The following is a 23,339-nucleotide window of genomic DNA, read 5'->3' as shown; positions in this document are numbered from 1 at the left end:
CTTAAGTTCTAATTCCTTTTTTCTATATATACACCATCAAAAACACAGAAACCAAAAAAAGTTGAACACCCCAGACCCCATCTGACTTCCTCCCACCTGGGTTTTCTTTAGCATACAACATGTCAAGGCATCTGCCTTGGCGCAGAGGAAGCCAAAAGCGCTCGGCTCGCCACCACAGCATCGGCGTGACTTACCTCGAGAATCTTATCAAGGAAGGTTATAGCAGCGGCGTAATCGGCACTCTCGAAAGCCTCCAGAGCTTGGGAGCGCAGATGCTGTATTTCATCAGCTTTGAGGAGCTGGGACCGGGCTTCCTTCTCCTCGTTTTCACTTGGATTAGATTTGAGCTACAAGAACAAAGATAAAGTAAATGACAGGTCTAAGCCCGTGACACACGCCCTGCGAGCCGGTTCTTCCACACGCTGGAGCATACTGGGCCGGGGTGGAGTGGTCCCAGACTAGCCCCGGTGCTGGGCACCTGGGAGGCGGCAGGGCCGGCCTGGACACTGCTGCAGAGGAACCGCCTGTGCCCACAGTGAACTGTGGGGCACCAGTGAAAGACCCGCAGCCCTGCCAAAGCATACCAGGGGGCCGAGAGATACACACCGAAAGCACAGGAGAGCACTGTGGCCAAGAGATCAGGACCGGAAGTGCAGGAGAGCACTGTGTCCAAGAGATCAGGACCGGAAGTGCAGGAGAGCACTGTGGCCAAGAGATCAGGACCAGAAGCACAGGAGAGCACTGTGGCCAAGAGATCTGGACCGGAGGCACAGGAGAGCACTGTGGCCACACGCTTCCCCACGGCGCTAGAACCTCGAGGAGCCCAGACTTGACCTCCTCCTTAGATTTCCATAATACTTTTCAAGTATAAGTGATTTGGGCAGGAAACTGACAAGGAGAGCAGGCTGTTTTTAGAGACTCTAGGATAGAGAAAAAGATTCCAGATCCAAGTTACAACATTAGGGGCCGGAGCGACAGTCCAGCACGGAGGGCGTTTGCCTTGCACGCGGCCATCGTGGGTTTGATCCCCGGCGTCCCATATGGTCCCCAGAGCCTGCCTGGAGTGACTCCTGAGCACAGAGCGAGGAGTAACCCCAGAGCCCTGCTGAGTGTGGCCCAAGCCATAAGCTCACTTCTCTCAGAGCAAAATGAAACTGGACTCTGGCATAAAACCTACTCACTGGCTCGTTGTTCCAGACGGTATATTCGATTCAAGTCAGTGAACCTGTTCATTGTTCAATTCACCTGCTCAGTCTTACTTAACTTAGAGTTTGGAGAGGAAAGTAATACAGATGTAATATTTCTGCCTCACAACAGGAAAATAAATAATACGACTTGAGGTACACTGCAACATTCACAGAGGCTTCTAGAATCTGCCTTCATCATTCTTTCTGCTTTCTCTGTGAACAGAACGACTCAAAAATATTGATTTGAAGGGAGGTGATAAAGAAGAAAAACTCCATTTTTTAAAAAAATCAAGTCCAAGGTGGGGAACGGCGACTGAGTCAAAGCTTTTAAGATCTCTGTGTCTCTGGAGGCCGCTCAAGGTAAAAACCTTTGAAAGTTCTCACGCGCGCGGGCCGGATAAATAGAGTGGAAGGGGCCCTGAGCTCGCACACGCCAACCCAGCCCCATCCCAGCACCCGGATGGTGTCTCCCCACGTCAGGAGTAAGCCCTGAGCACAGCTCCGCGTGGCCCCAAAGCAAAGTGAAGCAAACAAAATAACAAGCTCTCAAGCATGTCTGTTAAATTTTTGAAGAAATAACAGAAAAAAAGAACAAAGCACGCACTGCAGTTACATATTGATATCTCTGAAGAAACATTCAGAGTGAAATAAGGAAGAAAAATGAAAACCAACTGGAAGGGCGGGTGGTGGGGGCGGCCGGGGCAAGGGCAGCGGAGGGAAAGGCTGAGAGACTGAACGGGCAGGAAGGGCGGCGAGGCGGAATGTCCTCAGCACATACACAAAGGCATACAGCTGCACATGTTTGCATGCCTTTATTCCCGCCAACCAGGTGAGCCAGGCTAGCAAGCATCAAGAGAGAGCACAGCGAGCTCGGGGCTGGCGGGAGGAGCGTAAACCCAGCCAGGCGCCAACTGCCCAGCTGTCCACGCGGCACCGACTGACCCTCGGCATGGGAGCAGGGCCCCAGCGAGCCCGTAACACCCGAGTGTAACCTCTCTCCCAACAGAGACTGTTTCCTGGGGGTCTTTTGTTGGTCCGCTTTGGGGTGACACCCAGCAGGGCTCGGGGCTTGCTCCCGGCTCTGTGCTCCGGGGACACACCCCGGGCCGGGAATCAGACTGGGCTGTCCACACGCCCAGGCAGTGCCTGCCCCGCCTCCGTCCCTCCAGCCCCACGGGCGGGCTTTCCCCGCCAGCAGCCCTCCGGCACTTTCCACTCTGCCTTGCCGTGGTGTGCCCTGGGACACGGGGAACTCTGCGAAGCTCGGAAGCACTGGGCAGCCTGCAGCAAGCACCGCTGCCAAACCAGCGTCCTGCGAGGGCAAGCAGCCGGCAGGGACTCGAGACCATCCCAGTTTACGGGAGACCTTCCAACAGCGCATGAACTGCACACGTCACAAGGCGTGGTGCTCACAGCGGCCCAGGAAGCGGCTAAGCGGAGTCGAATCCGTTTCACTCTGCAAAGCTGAGCTAAAGGGAGCCCGCTCCCTGGCTTCTAGGGTATTTCCACCAGTTCTCTGCACACGAACTGAAGCTGTAGGGAAAGTTTATACCAAGGGCCACACCCTCACTCAGCGGTACGGGCCTGGTAACAGTGCTCAGGCTGGCACGCAGTTCTTGGGCCCCCCCGCGCTTAGAGACCACTACGGTCACTCTAGCAGTGCTAAGGGGCTGCCAGGTCGACATCACTGGCACTCGGGGGCCACCTCGGCTACAGCAGCACTGTCCAGGGGACCATCGGTGCCGGATATCCCACAGCAGGGCCTCACATTTACCTACTTCTAGTTCCCACTAGAACATTCTGCCAGGCCCCAGTTGAGTATTCACAGAAGTGCAAAAACAGTTCAAGGAAAGAACAAAAGTCTTCAAATCAGGGCAGAGCGACTGTGCCTTGACTGACTTGAAACCCAGTCAGCCTGGGTTCGATCTCTGACATCCCATATGGTTCCCTGAGCCCCAGGAATGATCTGATCACAGACGGGTGTGACCACCCCCCCCCCCCACACACACACACACACAAGTCTTTTTAAATTATGCTGCTGGACCGATGGCTCTTTCAAAAGTAAAACCATCTAAACCTCTTAGAGTCGCACGTTATACGAAACTTGACTCAGTCCAGATCACTGACTTAAATGAAAAAAATCAAAACGAAATTTTAATTGGTCAAGAGTTTGTTGTTTTTCTTTTTAGGTCGCATCCAGCGATCCTCTGACGCGGCTCCTGGCCTCACTCAGGGATTGCCTCTGGTGGTGCTTGGGAGCCTTCTGGGGTGCTGGTGCCAAGGGCTGAACTCGAGTCAGCTGCATGCCAGGCAAACGCCCTCTCTGCTGTACTACCGCTCCGGTCCCCGTCACCGGTTCTTAAATACGACACCAAAAATACAAGCCATCAAGGAAAAAAATCAGTAAGTTGGACTTGATCAAATGATAATATTTAAGTCTGAGAAAGACTCAAGAGGATGAAAAGACATGACACATACTGGGAGAAAATAACCACAGACGCACCGGCGGTCGAGTATGTGAAATAGAGAGAAAACTCAAAACACAACACTATAAAAGCAACTACTCCCATCAGAACATGGACAACAGAACGAATATTTCAGTTTAAAAAGAAAAAAATGTTTAAGGCTGGAGAGGTAGCCCAGGGGTAATGCACCTGCCCTGCGTGCAGCTGGCATCGGTTTGATCCCCAGCACCAAGTAAGGTCCCTCGAGCACACCAATGAACAATACCTGAGCACAGAGACAGGAGTCAACCTGGGGCATGCTTCGTGTGGCCCCCAAAAAAATAAAAAATAAATTTAAAAGATTTATAAGTGGAAAATGAGGTCACTGCCATTAAGGAAATCTAAGTTAAAGCAATAGTTATCACTTCACCCCATCAGAAGGACTTAACTAAGAAATCTATGACAGGGGCTGGAGCAATAGCACAGTGAGTAGCGTGTTTGCCTTGCACGCGGCTGACTCGGGTTCGATTCCCAGCATCCCATATGGTCCCCTGAGCACTGCCAGGGGTAATTCCTGAGTGCAGAGCCAGGAGTAACCCCTGTGCATTGCTGGGTGTGATCCAAAAATCGGAAAGAAAAAAAAAAAGAAAGAAAAAAATCTGTGACAATCACCAATCCTGGAAAGACGGAGAGAAAGAATGCACTGGAGAAAGTAATTTAGTGGTTTCTTATGAAAACTAAACATGTAATTACCATGTAATTACTGTACAGCCCTGAAATTGTACTCCTGGGCATTTATCCCTGGGAAAGGAAAACTTTATGTTCACACCAAGACCTGTAGACGAATGTTCAGGGCAGTTTTATTATTAATCACAAGAAGGGAGGGAGAAACAGTCCTCCGTGGAAGACTGGCCAATGGTTGGAACTAACCACAAGTGTGTGTGGGCTGAGGGTAGGTAAGTCAGAGAAAGGACCAGTATGACAATAATAGCTGGGAGTGATCGCGCTGGACAAAATCTGAGGGTTAAAAGTAGGTAAAGGGATTTTCTTTCGGTATCAATATTGCAAACCACAATGCCCAAAAGGAGAGAATCAGAGACAGAGACAGAGAGAAACAGAGAGAGAGAGAGAGAGAGAGAGAGAGAGAGAGAGAGAGAGAGAGAGAGAGAGAGAGAGAGAGAGAGAAGAAAAGCACCTATCATACAGGCAGGCAGGTGGGGGATGGGGTGATGGGAGGGAACCTGAGGACTCTGGTGCTGGGAAATGGACCCTAGTGGAGGATGGGTGTCATAATACTGTGTGGCTGAAATCTAATCATGAACAGCTTTGTAAGGGTCCATCTCACAGTGATTCAATAAAAGTTAAAAAAAAAAAGTAGGTGGGGCTGGAGCAATAGCACAGCAGGTAGGGCGTTTGCCTTGCACACGGCTGACCCGGGTTCGAATCCCAGCATCCCATAAGGTTCCTTGAGCACGCCAGGGGTAATTCCTGAGTGTAGAACCAGGAGTAACCCCTGTGCATCGCCGGGTGTGACCCAAAAAGCAAAAAAAAAAAAAAAGTAGGAACAATCCATATGTCCACTAGCTGATGGGGGATAAGTAAAATGTGCCAGACACCAACCACAGAACAATCAGCAATTAAAATAAGCTAATCAAGATGCACAAGTAAATACAAAAATCTAAAAAATAAATAAATAAATAAATAAAAAATAAAATAAAATAAGCTAAATGCAACAATCTGGACAAATCTCCAGAGACGCATAAGGAGGCAAGAAGAATCAGTTCTGGGGCTCGGGAGATAACGCCCAGGGCTGGCGAGCAGACTGGAATGTGCAGGGCCCAGGGCTGGAGCCTGGGCACCGCACGGGCCCCTGAGTACTGCCAGATGTGGACCCGGTGGCCAGTGGCACCACTAGGGAGGTCTCCTTCCCCCACACACAAAAAAGCACTCGCCAAAGTCTGCTGCAAAAGGCTCTATACTTGACTCCATGTATAGAACATCTCTGCAATGTCAGAACTTCAGGAATAAGTGACAAATTAGTTGCTGGGAGGACCCTGGGTAAGAGGCCAAGGTGTAGCAGGTGGGAAGCGGGTGATTCTAAGAGAACAGGAAGTCTTTATGGCAGTGACTGTCCTGTTCAGTATCTTGAGTACAACAGCAGGCACCGAAGGGCACAGAATGAAATCCTCGCCGAAAGGGATGCTCGGATCATGAACAGACTGGCAGGCGGCGTCAACATCAGTATCCCGGTTGTGCTACCATTTAGTTAGCACTGCAGAAAACTGGTTACTGGGCTAAGGAAACACAGGACCTCTTGACATTATTTCCTACAATTGCATGTGAACCTGTCATTATCATCTCAATAAAAATTTTTTAAAAGTTCAATATGGCAGCACATTCTCAAGGGAGAATGTAATACAGTAGCAGAAAGGGCCGTCTCTAAAACACACTAGCAGAAATCTACCACAAACCGAACTAAAGATCTAAAGATAGAAAGTCCCTTAAAGGCCCCTTGTTTCTGAGAGGGGAAAGTATTGATTACAGAAAAGACCTACGTGAAGACAGAGCCAAGAACACCATTTTCGTACAGGTTGCCCGGCTCGCCCAGCGAGAAGCGAGCCGGGTTAAAGCTTCACTGGAGATTGTTGTTGCTTCTACTGTTTGGCTTTTGGCTGGCTGGTAGGCCGAGTGCAGGCCTGAGCGAGTGGCTCAGGAGGCCACTCCTGACGACGGACCGTGCAATGTTGGGGTTCAAACCCAGGACTCCTACACGCAAAGCATGACTCAGTCCACAGAGCTCCTTTAATCCTGAGGGGCTACCCTGAACTGTGACTGGAAAGAAATACTGAAGAACAGAATTCAGCACTTAGCAAGAAGGAAACACGTTCTCCAGCCTTATTGCTCATGCACCTGATAGATTTTAACACACTTGCAGTGTACAAGGCTTGGGCCTGGGCACACCAGAACCACCCACTCCCACCACACACACACACACACACACACACACACACACACACGTGCGCATGTGCGCGCGCGCTCCAGTTTTATTTTCACCACGGTTATCACAGTAAGCATTTTGCTAAACACCCAAATAGGCAAATTATAGATGGCAGGCATGCTGTTATATATATATTATATATCCTCTTTAGCCTAATCAAAAAATCCATGTAGAGCAGAAATTCAAGTCTTCAAAGAAATGAGAGCATAAGTGTACTGGTCAGTATATGACTTGCTGAAATGGTTTCAAGATACGTCCCCTTCAATTTTAATTATTCTGTACCATCCCCACAACAAATCCAAAGCACTTTACTTCTTGTAAAGTAGTCATATGAAAGATTAGAACATTCCTCTGTAAGTATCTGTTTCTTTAATCCTTTCCAATTGAAAGGTTTCCCAAGTGACTCAGAGGACTTTTAGAAGAGCTCAGATGACACCTCTAGAATCTCAGGGAGAAGAAAGCAGAAAAAAGAATTGTATGTTGATTTCATACACCTTCCTTCCATCTTTTGATATGATTCTTGGAGGTTAGTCACTGAATATCAATTCAGGAACTGTAATTCTTAAACAGAACAAGTAGTCCCCACTTTGGCAACAGAATTATTAAATGTTTTACTACCCAGAAACAGGGACAAAATGCCCACTCAACATGTTCACAGTGACAAATACAAATTGAACTTACCACTTTTCTAAAATCATCTTCTGCTTCATCAAGTCTCCCTTGTTTGAGTAATAAGTGGCCTCGCTGTAACCTTGCCTGGAGTAAAAGAAAGGACATCCCAAGTGTTATGTACTTCTATGTCTTTAACCGCAAAGAGTAGGGCCAGTGGGACAGTACAGCAAGCAGGGCACGTGTCTTGTATGCAGCCAAGCAGAATTTGATCCGTGACATTTCAAAGGGTTCCCCCGAGCTCGTCAGGAGTGATCCCTGAGCAGAGAGCCAGGAATAAACCCCGAGCACTGTTAGCTGTGCCCCACCCAAAAAAGACTTGATAGTCAATATGCCTATCAAGTAGTGAATGAATAAGCAAATATGATATGGCTATCCAATTCAGTATTGTTCAGTTATAGGAATACAATCCTGATTCATATTATGTCACATGGATGAACTTTGAGAACATGCTAAGGAAAGTAAGTCAGACACAAAAGAAAACTTCATTTACAGGAAGAATGGAAAGCAGGAAAATCCATAGAGACAGGAAGATCCAGAGCAGAATCGGAGAGTGGCTGTTAATGGGTGCAGAGTTTCTTCTGGGGGAGATAAAAATGTTCTAAAACTATAGAGTGACGACACTTGCAAACCCATGTGAATCACAAATGGCAGTGAACTGTACACCTTGAGAAGAGTGATGGGGCTGGAGCGATAGCACAGCGGGTAGGGCGTTTGCCTTGCAAGCGGCCGACCCAGATTCAATTCCCAGCATCCCATATGGTCCCCTGAGCACCACCAGGAGTAATTCCTGAGTGCAAAGCCACGAGTAACCCCTGCACATTGCCAGGTGTGACCCCAAAAAAGAGCCAACAAAAAAAAAAAGAGTGAAGTAGGAGCCTGAGCTACAGCTCAGTGGTAGAACGCATTCCTGATGCTTATAAGACCCTGGACTGGGTTGCCCGCATCATTCCACAAGTAAGGAAAGAAAGTGGATGTGATGGTATGTGTATTACATCTCATTTTTTCAAATATTTTTGCTACTACCATAAAAGCTGTGTCGTGTGGACTTTACTAAAACTCTGAAAACTGTTCTACAACTACACATCCCATTATGCCCAGAAGGACATCTCTCCCCTCTTGACACAAAGTGCCTGCTGTCCCTCCATCTTTCTATTCCTCTTCTTTTCACTTGAGTTATTTCATCTCGTGCAAGAACATGAATTCTGTGGGGGGAAGGGACTGCGACAGGGGGGACGAGAAGGACTAGATGTGGCATAAGGGCAGTGGCAGAGGGTCCTGGATGCTTTGGTGATGGCACAGTCACTATATATCAAAGCCAGAAAGGCAGATGCTATTATATCCGTGCTATCCAAGCTACAGAAAAGTAAAACAAAACAAAAAAAGAGCCCAACTCGAAGATGAAGAATGTCTACTCAAGATGGAAGCCACATTGATAATCCACTAAAATGTATTCGTTATACAGTATATAATGTCCCTGATAAAACCACTTGACTCGCCAATAGCTACTATAATGCCAGCTACATAACAGGTTGTGACAGGTTGTGCATAGAGCTAAGAAAATGAAAACATCTGATACTTGAGGACTTCATCTTTAAAAAACAGAAATGTTTCAGAACAACATATTTGCCCATATCAAATCAGTTCTCTAAATCCTTTTCAGAAAACGGGAGTCATCAAACTACTGCGGAAAGCAGCAGGGCTTCTCACCTGAGGTCATTACTCGGGCGTGTGAGTGGTCAGGCTCTCCCTCTCCGGTCAGTCCCACCACCCAGTCGGGTGCGCGCTGGTTCTGGGCGCTCCCGTCTCCCTCAGCACTGCCTCCTCCCCACAGTCCAACGGGGCTCTTCCCTCAGCTTTATTCTACACCATCACTGAGACTGTCTCCAGTCACCTGACACGGCCTCTGACCACCCCACCGCCACCCTCGGCACCCCCCCAAGCCTCACTCCTCACCCAACATTCCAGCCGCCAGGCAGAGTCACCTTCCGAGCTACAAAGCGAACAGCACTGGCACGCTTCTAAAGAACCCGGGTTCCACTGGTCCTCCTTCTCACTGGCCTGTGAGCCGAGGGATGGGGCATTCTCTCAGCTGCCCAGTCCACTGCATCAAACACGCCTCCTATGCCAGGCCTCGCCTAAAGAAACCAACGACCGCTTCCAAGTGCCCTTAAATTCTCCTTTCAAAAAAGGTTAAATTGCACTTACTGCAGTGAAATCCATCTTCAGCTCAATCACTTTGGTTAAATCGGGAAGTGCTGCTTTTGATTTGCCCATGGCTAAAAAGACAGTAGCTCTCCGATAGTAAGCAATGTAATTATCAGGGTCGCCATCTGAAAGTGAAAATAAAAATTATTGGCTCTCAAAGTTCCTTTTTCAAAAAAAGAAGAAGAATATACAGCGGAGACCATAGAGCCGCAGAGCCGAAGGGGTTTACCCTTGAGAGAAAAGTTGGCCGGCCTCTGGTGTGGAGTGGGAACTGTATTCGAATCATTGCTTTAGTGAGTTGACAATTCAGTCTCTGTCTTTTCTAAAATATTCTCATCACAGGACTTCAGAAACCTAGACTTCTAATTAAACCGACATACTGATGCACATCTCTGCCCCCTAGGAAATGCCAAGTACATGGTGGCAGTGAAGAAAGAAAAATACAAACCAGGAGGAAAATGAGAATGAGAGTGAGTAAAGAAACCAGCAGAAACCCAAATGGATGAATGAGGCTTATGAATTAATTCACTTCTGCTCAGCAAAGGGGGGACGTAAGCAAATGATCTTAACCACATCAAGTCATCTTTTTAAAACTTAATATTTACATACACATGTTCATTATTATAAGATGCACAACTAAAAGTCTTCTAAAATTTCTACTCTTGGTCTTATCATTTGAAAAATAATACAATATGGAAATCTCTATGACAATACAGGATATCACCATTAAGGGCTGTGGTTTTAAATCATTATTAATGGCATCAAAAATTAAAGTACAATTGATAGGTAGGAGGAGAGAACAGGTGATACAACAGTTATGGAAGAAGATACGCAGATAAATAGCAAAGTGCTCCGCATCACCGGTCAATAGGGCAATGCAACCCCAAACCACAGGGGCCGGAGACAGTACAGGGCTTTGGACTCTCAGCAGCACCCCCCCAATAGCCCACAAAACAGAGGGAGGGAGTGACAGAGAGAAGGAGGGATGGGGGGAGGATGGGAATGGAGGGGCAGAGGAGAATGGAGGGGAGGGGAAGAATTAAATCTGATGCCAAGTAAAACAGAGTATCTGAAGGTCTGTTCTAGTAAATACACATCTCCTAAGAAATTCAGTATGCCATGACACCTTATCACCACATTACTATCTCCCATATATTCCCCAAACACTTTTTTTTTTTGCTTTTGGGTCACAACCAGCAATGCCCAGGGGTTACTCCTGGTTCTGTGCTCAGGAATTACTCCTGGCAGTGCTCGGGGGACCATATGGGATGCTGGGAATAGAACCCAGGTCGGCCGTGTGCAAGGCAAACGCCCTACCCACTGTGCTATCGCTCCAGCCCCCCAAAACACACAATTTAGACTTCATTTTCTACAGTAATTCTTCTCTGAGCAATCAGTATTTCACAGGAACTGAAAGATCAAATGTCTCAAGCTACACTCAGAAATGAAGATATATTCGAGAATCACGGCCACTCGCCAAATGATGAGGAACAAAAAGCACTACTGGACAAACTCTGAGCGATAGCAGTGCGTCATTTCTTCCCTTGACCAAACATACCAATAAATGATGTTTGGGCCTTACTACAAGGAAAGCAGTATTTTACTGGATATTTTGGGGGGAAACCATCTCAAGAATTTTTGTATGACATAAAAGCTCAAGAAAAATCAGCAATCATTTTAAATCATTTTCATCATAGACCTTAATGCATTGCAAAGACCTGAGGAAGAACTTTTTTTTAAGCATAAAGCAGGCAATAGTTTCTACAAATATTACTGTAGTAGTAATAACCAATATATTTTTGACATATTTTATCTAACACGTAACTGAAAAAAATTAATTGCCATGTCACAAGACAACTGGAATCAATAAAAACATGTTGACTTTGCATTAACATGGTCTCAGAGCTAACATCTACGTGAAAAATCCCTCACAGGCCAGGGAGACAGCTCAGAGGGCTGGAGTGCATGCGGGGTGTGTGAGGCCCCAAATCCCACCCCCAAATCCCACAGATCTGGAGGGTCTGCCAAGCACCTCCAGGTATAGCCTGAAAAAGACCCCCACCAGCACACTGGGTGTGACCACGATATCCCCCATTCCCAACATCAGGGACCCAAACACTGAACCATCCAGCTCAATTTTCAGACCCCTATACTGGGGTCCGCTGTGCATTGATTAGGAGCCGCTTCACATCAAAAGAAAGAAAAATGCCTTGTACAAATTGTTGTACCAATTAGACACCATTTTTTAAGGTGATTATTGAAACAAACTTAAAAAAAAATTTTTTAGACTCCACATGGTTTGGAAAATCTTATTTGGAACTTAAATCTCAGGGGTCAAAGCGATTGTATAGGGGTTAAGGTGCTTGCCTTGCAAGCAGCTGACCCCAATTCAATCCCCAGCACCCCCTGAATACTGCCAGGATAAATCCCTGAGCACAGAGCCGGGAGTAGGCCCTGAGCTATTGCCAGGTCTGTGCCACAAACAAAAACAAATCTACTAATACAGCAAATCTGTTTTTAGGAAAGTCTTGATTTTCAGATTATACATTATTTTCAGAGGAATCATAATATAAATGTTTTGGGTCTTCATAAAAATCCCTGCTGGGTGAGGGATGGTAATGAAAACTGCTGAAAAAGCCTACATTCTCCTACGTCACCTGACCAATACCCAGTGGCAAAGCCAAAACTAAAAAAATCTAGGTCTGCTATCTGAGTTTAAGCAAGAGCAAGCAGAAAAATATTGCCAAACCACAATCTATGTTTTGTTTATAGGCAATACTATGATTCTTGCGGTGAGCACAACAGTATCTAAAAACGCACAAACTCATTACCCTGCGGGCTGAAGGTTTGTCACACTGATTCATATCAAATAAAAGTCAGAATATACAGCCAATTTATTATTATTTTTATTTTTTACAAAAAGCATCACTGTCCGAAAGTCCTAGCAGAAAAGCAGGCAGTAACTTCTAAGAAAGCCCCTTATATTCCAACTCTAAATCTATTTACAGTGCTCATCTCATTTTTCAGATTAACTACAGATCAAAAACGGCAAAGAATCTTTGATGCTACAGACTAAGGTAAGCACCCAAAGGGTGAGGGGGTCTGAACAGTACTGAAGGGGCACAGAGGCACAGGCTCCTCCCAGGGCTCCAAAGTAACTCTGATACTGATGCTCTTGAGACACCAAGAAAATTGAACTATATTCAGTGAAATCTGTTTAAGAAGGCAGAAAAATACAAAATGCCTTGAGATTACAACAAAATCAAACTTGGGGGGCTGGAGCGATAGCACAGGGAGTAGGGCGTTTGCCTTGCACGCAGCCGACCCGGGTTCAAATCCCAGCATTCCATATCGTCCCCTGAGCACCGCCAGGGGTGATTCCTGAGTACATGAGCCAGGAGTAACCCCTGTGCATCGCCGGGTGTGACCCAAAAAGCAAAAAAAAAAAAAAATCAAACTTGGATTATTCTTGGGACTCGAAGCAGTTACGTCTTCGTCTCTTGGACTATTCTCTTATGTCAGATACATCAGGACTCAAATGTCACACATTCATGTTATGAATCTGTTTCACCCACATCCCACTACACCTTTAAACATTAAAATAACATTCATTTTAAATGTTATCCCAAAGGAATAAATAAAAGAGCCATTAACTAGAATTCACTAACATGCCCACTACGTTTCTGGTTCCGAGATACACACCTACTGCAGCGTGGAACTGAGATAAAGCGTCAGCCAGCTGTCCAGCTGCAAGTAATTTCTTGCCCAATTCAAGATGTTTCTCAACATCTGCATTTATTCCACATTCAGCACCTAAAAGCAAGTGGGAAAAAAAAAAGTTAACTTTCTATGAGTCAAGATCTCATTCTAAAGAGAAAATTATTATACGGTTATCTCCCTCAGTCACTGACTCAGAAGAGAAGTCACGGTAGCTAAGAGTGACCAAGAGAAAGTAACCAAAGAGCACTTCATTTTAGAGTCAGAGCAACCCCAAACACACTCACCTCGTCCTCATCAGCCAAGAGAGTGGAGCCAGTCCACAAAACCAATGGGACACTGCTTTACACGGTCACAGTAAAATACGTCGCACCACACTAGTACTGCTTGGTGATACTAGAATCTCACCTTGGCGCCAGTAACAGCACACTTACTGCATCTACTGCTCTCCAGGCTTTGCAAAAGAGACAAAACCCGCTAGCACTCCTAGACGTGACGGGCAGGCAGCCATCACAAATAAGTCACTTATACGGTACAAACAGTGGAAAATACCTTGGAAATAAAAACTACCGCAATCTGCTGGGAGAAGCCGGGGCCTCGTGTTCGAGTCCAGCTCCCACAGCCCATGCCGCATGCTCCCAGGCCCGGTGCATGTGTGCGTGTGTGTTTCTCAGGTGCTTGTATGCTCGTGAAAATTATACATTAAACTCCCCAGGCTGCAGCCACGGCTCCTGCCTTACGTGTGCTTCCAACCAGCTCGCACGGACCCACGAAACACCAGCCCCTCTGCAACAGGACGGGTAGTTCCTGAGCAGCCGGCTCCATCCTGAGATGCAATCCCCCCATCATGGATGTGTGGCCAAGCCTGCAGCCCCCACTCCATCCACTGCTGAGCCCAGAGTCATGATACAGCCGGGCGGAGGATCGTGGGCCAGGAGAGTGAGGAGAGGCTGGCGGAAGCAGAAGGCGATCATGGTCTCTTCTCGCCTGCCCTCAGAGGCTTGTGCCACCAGCACTCTACAGCAGCAGCCTCCTGGCGGCCCCCTGCCCAGTGCTCACCCTGCGGGCGAGGTCCTCAGGCCCCCACACCAGGCTGGCTCTTAGGCTCCATGCAGCCCGAGTGTGAGAAGGCAATCACCGCACAGACACGCAGATTCACAGAACCATGAAACCTGCCAAGACGGAATCCGGAGGAAACAGAAAAGCCGAACAGTCCAGACTGAACCGGAAATCAAGTCTCCCCGGAACAAGAGACAAGGACCAGATCATTTCACTGGCAGGTTCTACAAACCTTCAAAGATGGCACCATACCCACCGTTGTCAAACTTGTTCCCAAAAGCGGGAATCATTTCAAATACCATTAGCCTAGTACCAAAAACAGAAAGAGGCACACACGCATGCCCATGCACGTGCGTACACACACACATTCACGCTCACACTCACTCACAAACAAGCCAATATTCTGATGAACAGATGCAAAAATCCTCAACATCTTCACAATATGAATTTAATAATACATTGAGAATTATATACCATAACCAAGTGTTTTTTGCCCATAAATGGGAGATCACAATGGTTCAACACAAGCAAATTGATGCTATGTAACATATCAATGAGAGAAAAATAAAAAACATGTACCAATGCAGAAAAAAAAGATTCAATATGAATTTGTAAATTTCAAAATTCAATAGTATGGAAATAGGAAGAAATTGTAATATAATGCATACATGCCAACCCCACAGCAATGCTGTGCTCAGTATGAAAAACTCAAAAGTTTTTCCTTTGAGGTTCAACAAGAATGTTGAAATCCTAGTCAAAGAAATTAGGCAAGAAAAGAAAATAAGGGCCAGAGGGTACAGTAGATAAGGTGCCTGCCTTGCATACTACCGACACTATTTTAAATACCCAACACTGCTATGGTGCCCTGAGCACTACCAGTAGTGATTCCTGAGCACAGTCAGGAATAAGCCCTAAGCACAACGGGGTGTGGCCCCCCAAAAAAAAGATCTACCATATTCTCAGCAATTCCACTCCTAGTGTGTTTGTATTTTATGATCTATGAAAAGATATGTGCACTCACATCTACTCTGCAGCTCTATTTATAATGACCAAAATATGAAAACAACCCAGTGCCCAATGACAAGTGAGATGATTTTAAAAGATTGGTTTTTTTTTTGGGTGGGAGAAGAAAGGAGTGAGGAATGAATGCACATAGCTTGACATTTGTCACATGGATGGTACTAGAGAAGGGGTCTGATAATAAGCAAAGTAAATCAAAACAAATACAGAGACCAGGTGATCTCACCTATATTTGGGATATAAAGAAACAAAGCCGGGGAACAGACAAAACCAAAACAGCCCTGAGATTCTCGATGCACGAACTGCAGTTATCAGAGCGTTGGGGGAGCTGGGGTAGAGTAGGAGGGACCCAGTGTCCGTGCTCAAGAGTTACTGGTTCTGGGGTGGTACGTATGGGAAGCAACATTTATCTGACATTTCTGTGTTCCTAAAACATATACAGCATTATAAACCAGCGTTACCCCATTTATTTAAGGGCCATGTCACCCCATTCATAAAAGTAAACTAAGGAAAAAGTGCTGGTGGCCTTGGTGGTATCTCGGTGAGCGTAGGTGCATTCCAAAACAGGAAGGAAAAAGCAGCGAGTCCCACGGGGATGGGGGGGTGGGGAGGGGACAGGAGTGCTGGGGCTCTCAGAAGTAAATGCAGTGGCCAGGGGTGGGCCCGGGTGAGAAGCTGGTGCTTGAGCAAAGGCTTCCCGGAAGGCGATCGGCCACACCCCCTGGGGAAATGAGCTTCCCAAGGGCAGCCAGTGCCAGGGCCCCATGCGAGGTGCGTGCCAGAAACAGGAAGGGCGGGACGGCCACTGAGGAGACAGTGGCAACCAGGTCAGAGGTCAGAGCAGCAGGGGGTGCATAGGCAGGCCCAGATGGGGTCCTCCTGGGGGGTGCTGAGATAAGACCTCGCTGGCTGGGCAGGAGCCTTCCCTCTTGGCTCTGGGCAAGGTCACACACGCTCAGTACAGGGGCTGCCCTCGCCCCGTCCTGGCTCCTGCCACGTGCCTATGCGCCCTGGGCCCAGTCCCTCTGCCACCAGGACGCCTCATCAGGAGCCCTGGGCACCCCGCCCCCCACCCCCACAGGCCCGGCAGCCCGGCTCCACCCGTTCCGGACAGGCCTCTTTCCGCTGCAGGCTGCTGCGGCCCGGTTCTGACCCTGACAACCCAGCAAACTCCCCTCCAACAGCCCTGGGCTGCAGCTCTCCCCTCTCCGCTGCGGCCGGAGCCCCGGCCTGAGCAGGAGGGCTCAGCCCCTGGGAAATGCTCCTCGGCTCCAGAGCTTCTCGGGGACGCTTCTGGGAGAGCTGGCAGTTCTCCACGCAAGCCCCCGATTCTTAAAATACTCGGTGGTTTCGGGCTGCTGCGTGGACGCAGACTTAGACACCCTTGGCAGTGTGTCCCCAGAGACACACACCAAGCTGCCCTGAGCACTGGGTTGGTCCTGCTCCGCAGTACCCCGCTCACGCCAACGAGAAACCAGGCGTCGGGAACACACGGCAAGTACCAGAACCACCGTGGAGACGTCAGTGGGGGCACGAGCCTCAGAAACACAAGCGGTTGCTGCACGTGACCAGCACAGCAGTAACGGTGAAGAGGATTGTGACATGGGTTACGTTCTGCTGAGGCCACTAGGTCGCGTACCAAGAGGAAGTAACAAACTCGGCTCACTCGCGTGTACCCACTGACCACAGCAGAAGCCGGCAAATGGTTTCTGCAAACAAAATTTCACTGGACTGGAGGCTGGTCATAACACACTGTCAGCATCTGCTCCCATTACAGTGGCGAAGTTGAGTCATGTTAAACAAAGGAAAAAAAAAAGTCCACAAATCTAAAATATTTGTCACCTGACCCTTTAGCCAAAAGACCTGACAATTTATACTAGAGAGCCCAGATTAAGACCCGGGTTCAATTCCCAGGTCTCCATAGAACCCCCCCCCCCAAAGCCCTATCAGAAATTAATCCATGAGTGCACAACCAGGTGTGGCCCAAAAATAAACAAACAAAAAACCCACAAACTAGTCCTCACCAAAGCCAGTCTGGCTGGGTGCTCATCTGACAACCTTGACTTCCTCCTCTGGCACCCAGGACACCACCCGGGTGCCCGGGGAGCGGCTGGGCACACTGGCTCTTCCTGGTCGGGTCAGCGTCCTGTATTTTGGATCCAGATTTGCCTGCAACTCTCTGCCACACCACTGTATCACAGGAACGTGTAGCCACCCCCATGGCACGTCAGACAGCGTTGGACCTGACCAGAAGAATTCATTCATCTTGGGGCTGAAGCACAGCAAAACGGGGAGGGTGTTTGCCTTGCACGCGGCCAACCCAGGTTCGATTCCCAGCATCCTATAGGGTCCCGCGAGCACCGCCAGGAATGATTCCTGAGTGCAGAGCCAGGAGTAACCCCTGTGCATCGCCAGGTGTGACCCAAACAGCAAAAAATAAGAATAATTCATCTCAGAGCAAGGCAAGGGCAGCAAGGCACTCTCGCCCCTGGAGCTAACTGGTCTCGCCACATACTCCATCACCAGCAACACTCCTCCACTATGATGAAGAGAGGAGTAGCAGCACTCGTGGAGAGAGAGAAACTTGGAAAACTATGCCAGAGGCTGCAGGCTTCTCACTGAGCGCGTACCACTGAGAAATGATCACTGCAGCTCTCTATGACAGATCATCCATATGGTCTATCACAGATATCAAAATATGTGGATCCAGCGACCAAGAAGCAGAAGTGTGTGTGTATGTGTGTGTGTGGGGGGGGGGGGGGGAGGAGCGGAAAGATAGTACAGGGGATAGGGCACTTGCCTTGCACACAGCCAACCCGGGTTCTATCCCCGGCATCAATCGCATATGGTCCCCTGAGCCTGCCAGGAGTGGTTCCTGAGCGCACAGCCAGGAGTAAGCCCAGAGCACTGCCAGATGTGGTCCCAAAACAAGCAAAACAAAGAAGTAGAAGTGAGACTGACACCTCTCACTTATTACACTAATAACATACTTGCCAAATGTTTACTTCCAGTCCTGGCAACTTGAGCTCTGATGCTTTGGAGACCTTGGTCCCCTAAGGGGAAATGCCTGCCACAGGGACACAATAATGGTTCCAATGGAGTGGAAAATGAGACTGCCTCTTAGCCATTTTGTACTCCTTCTGCCACTGAAACCACAGGCTGGAAATAAAGGGGACATGTGAGGTCCTGGTATACAATAGCGGCAAAAAAGGGCTACAGCTGGAGTCTGAGGGTGCTCGAGGACCTAGTCCTCCACGACCAATTCTAAAGGTTAATAAAACACTATAGGGGCTGGAGTGATAGCACAGCGGGGAGGGCGTTTGCCTTGCACGCAGCCGACCCGGGTTCGATTCCCAGCATCCCTTATGGTCCCCTGAGCACGGCCACGGGTAATTCCTGAGTACAGAGCCAAGAGTGACCCCTGAGCATCGCTGGGTGTGACCCAAAAGAAAGCAAAAAGAAAAACAAAAAACACTATAGCAACCAAAACTGAATAATGAGGTGCTCAGATCCTCCAGGAATGAAGGTTTTCAGGTCAAACCAGGAGAGCTAGGATTCCATCTCATGGCAGAAGCAGATGAAGGAGACAGGTATACGGATGAAGACCTGAAGGACGGGTTACAGACACAAGTACCTGTGGAGTCATAACAGTGTACTTACACATGTTTATCTGTACATATAGCTGTGCACACAATCCACGGATTCTCCAGCAAGTGAATTTGTCTACTCACTAAAATTCATCTGCAACCCTCAAGACTCATTTATAATCCTCAAATTTGTATTCTCGGTGTCCTGCAGTCATTTCTGGACGTGTACAAGACAGAAAAGTGTTCGAGTCACTCAAAGTGGACCTTCGCAGCTCAAAACCAAACTTCTTGTTTCAGCTCTCGTGTGATGGAGCATCCCTTCCATGCAAGGCTGCAGGTGATCGGTTGAAAAGTAAACACAATTCTGCTTTTAACTTTGCGTATTTTCAGTGAAATGCTGGGAAAATATACGGCATGGTATATATATATTCTTTCTGGGGGGTCGGGGGAGTCACTCATGCTGCTATTCTGTGAGAGTCAAAACTAAACCAAAGTGTAAATTCAATTTCTCAGTCACAGCAGTGCCCATGTAAGTGGATAGTGTGGAGCAGTGGGATGACAGAAAACACTTCCCACCACCCGGAAACATTCTGCCGGATGGGGCTGGGGCAGAAGGCCTCGGGTCTCCCCTGAAACCCTGAGAAAAATGAAAGGATATCGCCTGCGTGAAAGGCCTAAGAGGGAAACAACATTCCAAACACACACACACACACACACACACACCACACACTTAATCGCCCGAAAAAAAGATAATCAAGGAGGCTTTTCAGAGATGTTCAAAGACCAGAATTTCGCCTCAACTCTCTTCCCCAACATGATTTCGTTCTTCGGAAGTGGAACCCTTGAGCACCAAGGTGATTCTAGTCAACACAGAAAGGGAGGAGGAAAACCAGTGAAGAATGTGTTACAGTGACCCAGATGATGTCACAGTGAAATGGAGGGAAAGAGACCGCTATGAGAAACACCCAAGAAATCGAGCACTCCAAGGGGTGTAAGCCACGTCCTGGGCGTCGAGGAGGCTGAGGTCCGTGAAGAAAGAGCAGGAGGCCAGGCAGGCCCGAGCGCCTCGGAACAGTGGGCCGCGCAAAGCAGGCGGAGCAATCCAAGTCCTTACTCCATCCAGCACAGGGAACAGCTTCAGGACTCTCACTTTACCTCACTACTTGACCTACTAGACAAAGTCGCCTTTTGAGCTTTTAGAATTCCTAGCCTGCAGCTTCTGTGTGGAGTCGGATTCCCTCGGCTGCCCACTGGGGCCCTCGGTGCATGAGAGGAAAGAAGGTGGCCAAGAGACGGAGCGAGTCCACCACAGCTTGGCCAGCAGAGCCCGATTCGGACAAAAGGAAAGACATTCAGACTTTAAATGGAACCCAGACATGGGCAACAGTGGGGTGAATTAGTGCAGGCTTCCAAAGGGCTGGGAAAGGAATATTAGTTTTCCTATTTAAAATGTACATATAGGGGGGCTGGAGCGATAGCACAGAGGGTAGGGCGTTTGCCTTGCACACGGCCGACCCGGGTTCGATTCCCAGCATCCCATAGGGTCCCCTGAGCACCACCAGGGGTAATTCCTGAGTGCAGAGCCAGGAGTAACCCCTGAGCATCGCCGGGTGTGACCCAAAAAGCCAAAAAAAAATTTTTTTTTAAATAAAATGTGTATATAGCGGGGCTGGAGCCATAGAACAGTGAGTGGGGCATTTGCCTTGCACTCGGCTGACTCAGGTTCGATCCCCGGCATCCCATGTGGTCCCGTGAACACTGCCAGGAGTAATTCCTGAGTGCAAAGCCAGGAGTAACCCCTGAGCATCACTGGGTGTGACCTAAAAAGTAAAACAAAATAACAAACAAAAGGTGTTTCCAGAGACCAGGAGACAGGGACAGCAGTGAGGGGATGTGCAGAGCATGCATCTGTCCTGTCCTATTCCTGCCACCCACATGGCCCCCAAGCACTGCCAGGTGCAGCCCTAAAGACCCCCAAGCACTCTGGGTGTGGTGCTGGAGGGCACCACGGGGCACAAGCAGTATTGCATCCTTGGGAAGCTGCGTGGGACTGCTGGCTGGTCTCCAGAGCACGGAACACTGGATGCCCCAAAAACCAATAAAATAAGAATACCGGCCCCTGCTCTGCGAAAATTCACTGTGAAATACTGATTTTAAACTAGATTCCGGGGCTGGAGAGATAATGCGGGGTTCTAAGGCACTTGGCTTGAATCCCGTTGACCCTGGCACCATATGAGGTGCCAAGAGCGCGGCCAGGGGTCACTCTCCCAGAATAGCCCCCGAGCATCACTGGGTGTGGTTCGGTCCCCCACACTCCCATGGTTTCAGCTCTCGTGTGATTAGAATGTAGGTGATGAGTTGCGAAGTACACACTATTGATAAAACTCAGCTTTCTTATGCTAAAACTTTCCAATTCAAATTCCACTTAATAATGCGAGAACTAACTATGACATTCTCTACCACACGTTCCATGGCCCATCCAAACTTCCAGAATATTTCCTTGGTATACCTCAGTCCCGTTTCCACAACAGAACTCGCTACGGTCTAAGGGTTGGCTGTGCTTTCTCCCCACAAGCAGTCAGCCTCCTGGCTGGAATCTTCCCTCCAAATCCAGCCCCACCCTGCTCCAGGACAAGCCTTCCAAATGTACTCCTAACCAACATTCCTCAGCATTGTCACACGGCTGCCTAAAGTCCATCCAAAATCCTTCCAATATTAAGAAAAGCAAGACCCCTATTCTGTCCATGACCAACCAGGGCCCCTGGTGTGTGGTCCAGCCTCCTTCCTCTCTCCTCCACCTCTAACAGGAACTGCCTGGGCGTCTCTGAGCCCACTGCATACTCATGCCTCAGTTTCCATACTTGCTACTCCATGGAAAGACTTTCCCCTCTTACCCGCCAAGGCAATTTCTACTCCTCCATCAGGATTCCGACTTCACTCAGTGGCTCCTTTCTGAAACTTCCCCTACCTACTCCACGAGAGGATGGGCAGCGCCTTCTACAGTCTGTCTATCCCCACACTCACCAGCATATGTCTTGACTCTGCATTCCCACTGCTTCAGTATGTTCATGATTTTCTCAAAACCTTCCATCTTTCTGTCTCTCCCACCCAACCCCAATCAGAATTAATATTGCAGTGAATGAGAACTGTCTTTTCTTTTATTAGCACCTGACTCAGTACCTTGTACAAAGTGGGCACTCAACATTTATTGATTCTGTGCAATTCCTCATAAGTGTATCAAAACCCAACAAAGTAATAGGACCTAAGATACTAAAAATTATCAAATCAAACTGATACTACCAGCAAAGATCCAGAATGAACTTAATATAGTAGAGGGCAAATTATTTGTAAATTGTGTCTGTTCTGGCAACATCATGACTGTTTTGAGCCACAGATATTTTTCCCCTTAGCCACATGGCCTCCTAGCATTATCTTCTGAGAAACAAGAACCAACATCAGGGCAGTTCCTAACCTACATTAAACTATAGGCTTTCTCCTTAGGCAAGCATCAGCCATTAGTCAGTAAAAGACATAGAAAGTGTTATCCAAAAGATGGAGAAAATAAGTCTTTCACTGAAGTTATAATCTATCTTATCTTGGGGAGAATAAAAAGAATTTTAAGAAACTTGGAATTGAGGGATTCATAAAGGCCAACTGTGGTCAGAGACTGGGGTGCAGCTCAATGGCAGAACACATGCTTTGGTCCCTGGCATCAAAAGCAAACAAAAATATTTTCTAAACATATCAGTCACAATCACGACCCAAGAGGACCAGACTGGAAAGGGCAAGAGGAAGTGACAGAAGAACGTGAGTTTCCAGCAAAGACCCTGCTGTAAGCCCAGGGCTGGTTATTCAGGTAGAAGCAGGCAGAAAGCGAGAGATGAGGAAAACCCTACAACTGATCTACAACCGAGCATAAAGCTGAAAACGATACAGGAATGTCTCTGAAAGAGCCCATCTGAATCCAAGGCGGGCCAGGGTCTGGTGAAGTCCCAAGGCGGAAACAATAAACAGTTGAAGCTGGCCATACAGAGAGAGAGGAAGCAGCACGTTCATTATCTTAGCAATTCCACAGCCAAGCAGACAGAGTTTCAATAAAAAATATACTGAGTTGGAAAACCTGTGTCTCTCTCCAAATCACCCTGACCTAAAATGCGGTTTCGTCAACACAGCCAAAGTGGAAAGAAAGCCTACCTAAATATAATGGCCACCTCAACAATGCCTGTGTCAAACTCTTCCCAAGAAAGCTCAGGAAATAAAATCTATTGAAATTCTATTTGTTCCACTTCAACGGGTGTTGTCTGCCTCTGCTTCAATTAACTGTGAGCATAAAAATGTTATGTGATGGAATTCCTTGCTCACGAAGAATCAACTCTGGAGCCAGAGAAAGAATACAGGAGGTAACACACCTGCCTTGCACATTACCCAGTTCGACCTCCCCCACTCCATC

General features: G+C 47.9%; 1 protein-coding gene across 1 annotated transcript in view; it reads right to left on the bottom strand.

Moving 5' to 3' along the window:
- Window positions 1-23,339, bottom strand: part of DNAJC3 (DnaJ heat shock protein family (Hsp40) member C3) — a 48,679-nt gene that overhangs the window by 18,505 nt on the left and 6,835 nt on the right. Inside the window, exons 2-5 of the mRNA XM_055138997.1 lie at window positions 13,209-13,319; window positions 9,507-9,631; window positions 7,311-7,385; window positions 195-347 (exon numbers count right to left, since the gene is read on the bottom strand). Of these exons, the coding sequence (XP_054994972.1) occupies window positions 195-347; window positions 7,311-7,385; window positions 9,507-9,631; window positions 13,209-13,319 (464 nt within the window). The remainder of the gene's footprint in view (window positions 1-194; window positions 348-7,310; window positions 7,386-9,506; window positions 9,632-13,208; window positions 13,320-23,339) is intronic.

Source organism: Sorex araneus, chromosome 1, assembly GCF_027595985.1.
Source record: "Sorex araneus isolate mSorAra2 chromosome 1, mSorAra2.pri, whole genome shotgun sequence".
NCBI classification, from domain to species: domain Eukaryota; kingdom Metazoa; phylum Chordata; class Mammalia; order Eulipotyphla; family Soricidae; genus Sorex; species Sorex araneus.
Note: the sequence above shows the minus strand (reverse complement) of the source record. Positions and strands in the feature narration are given on the sequence as shown.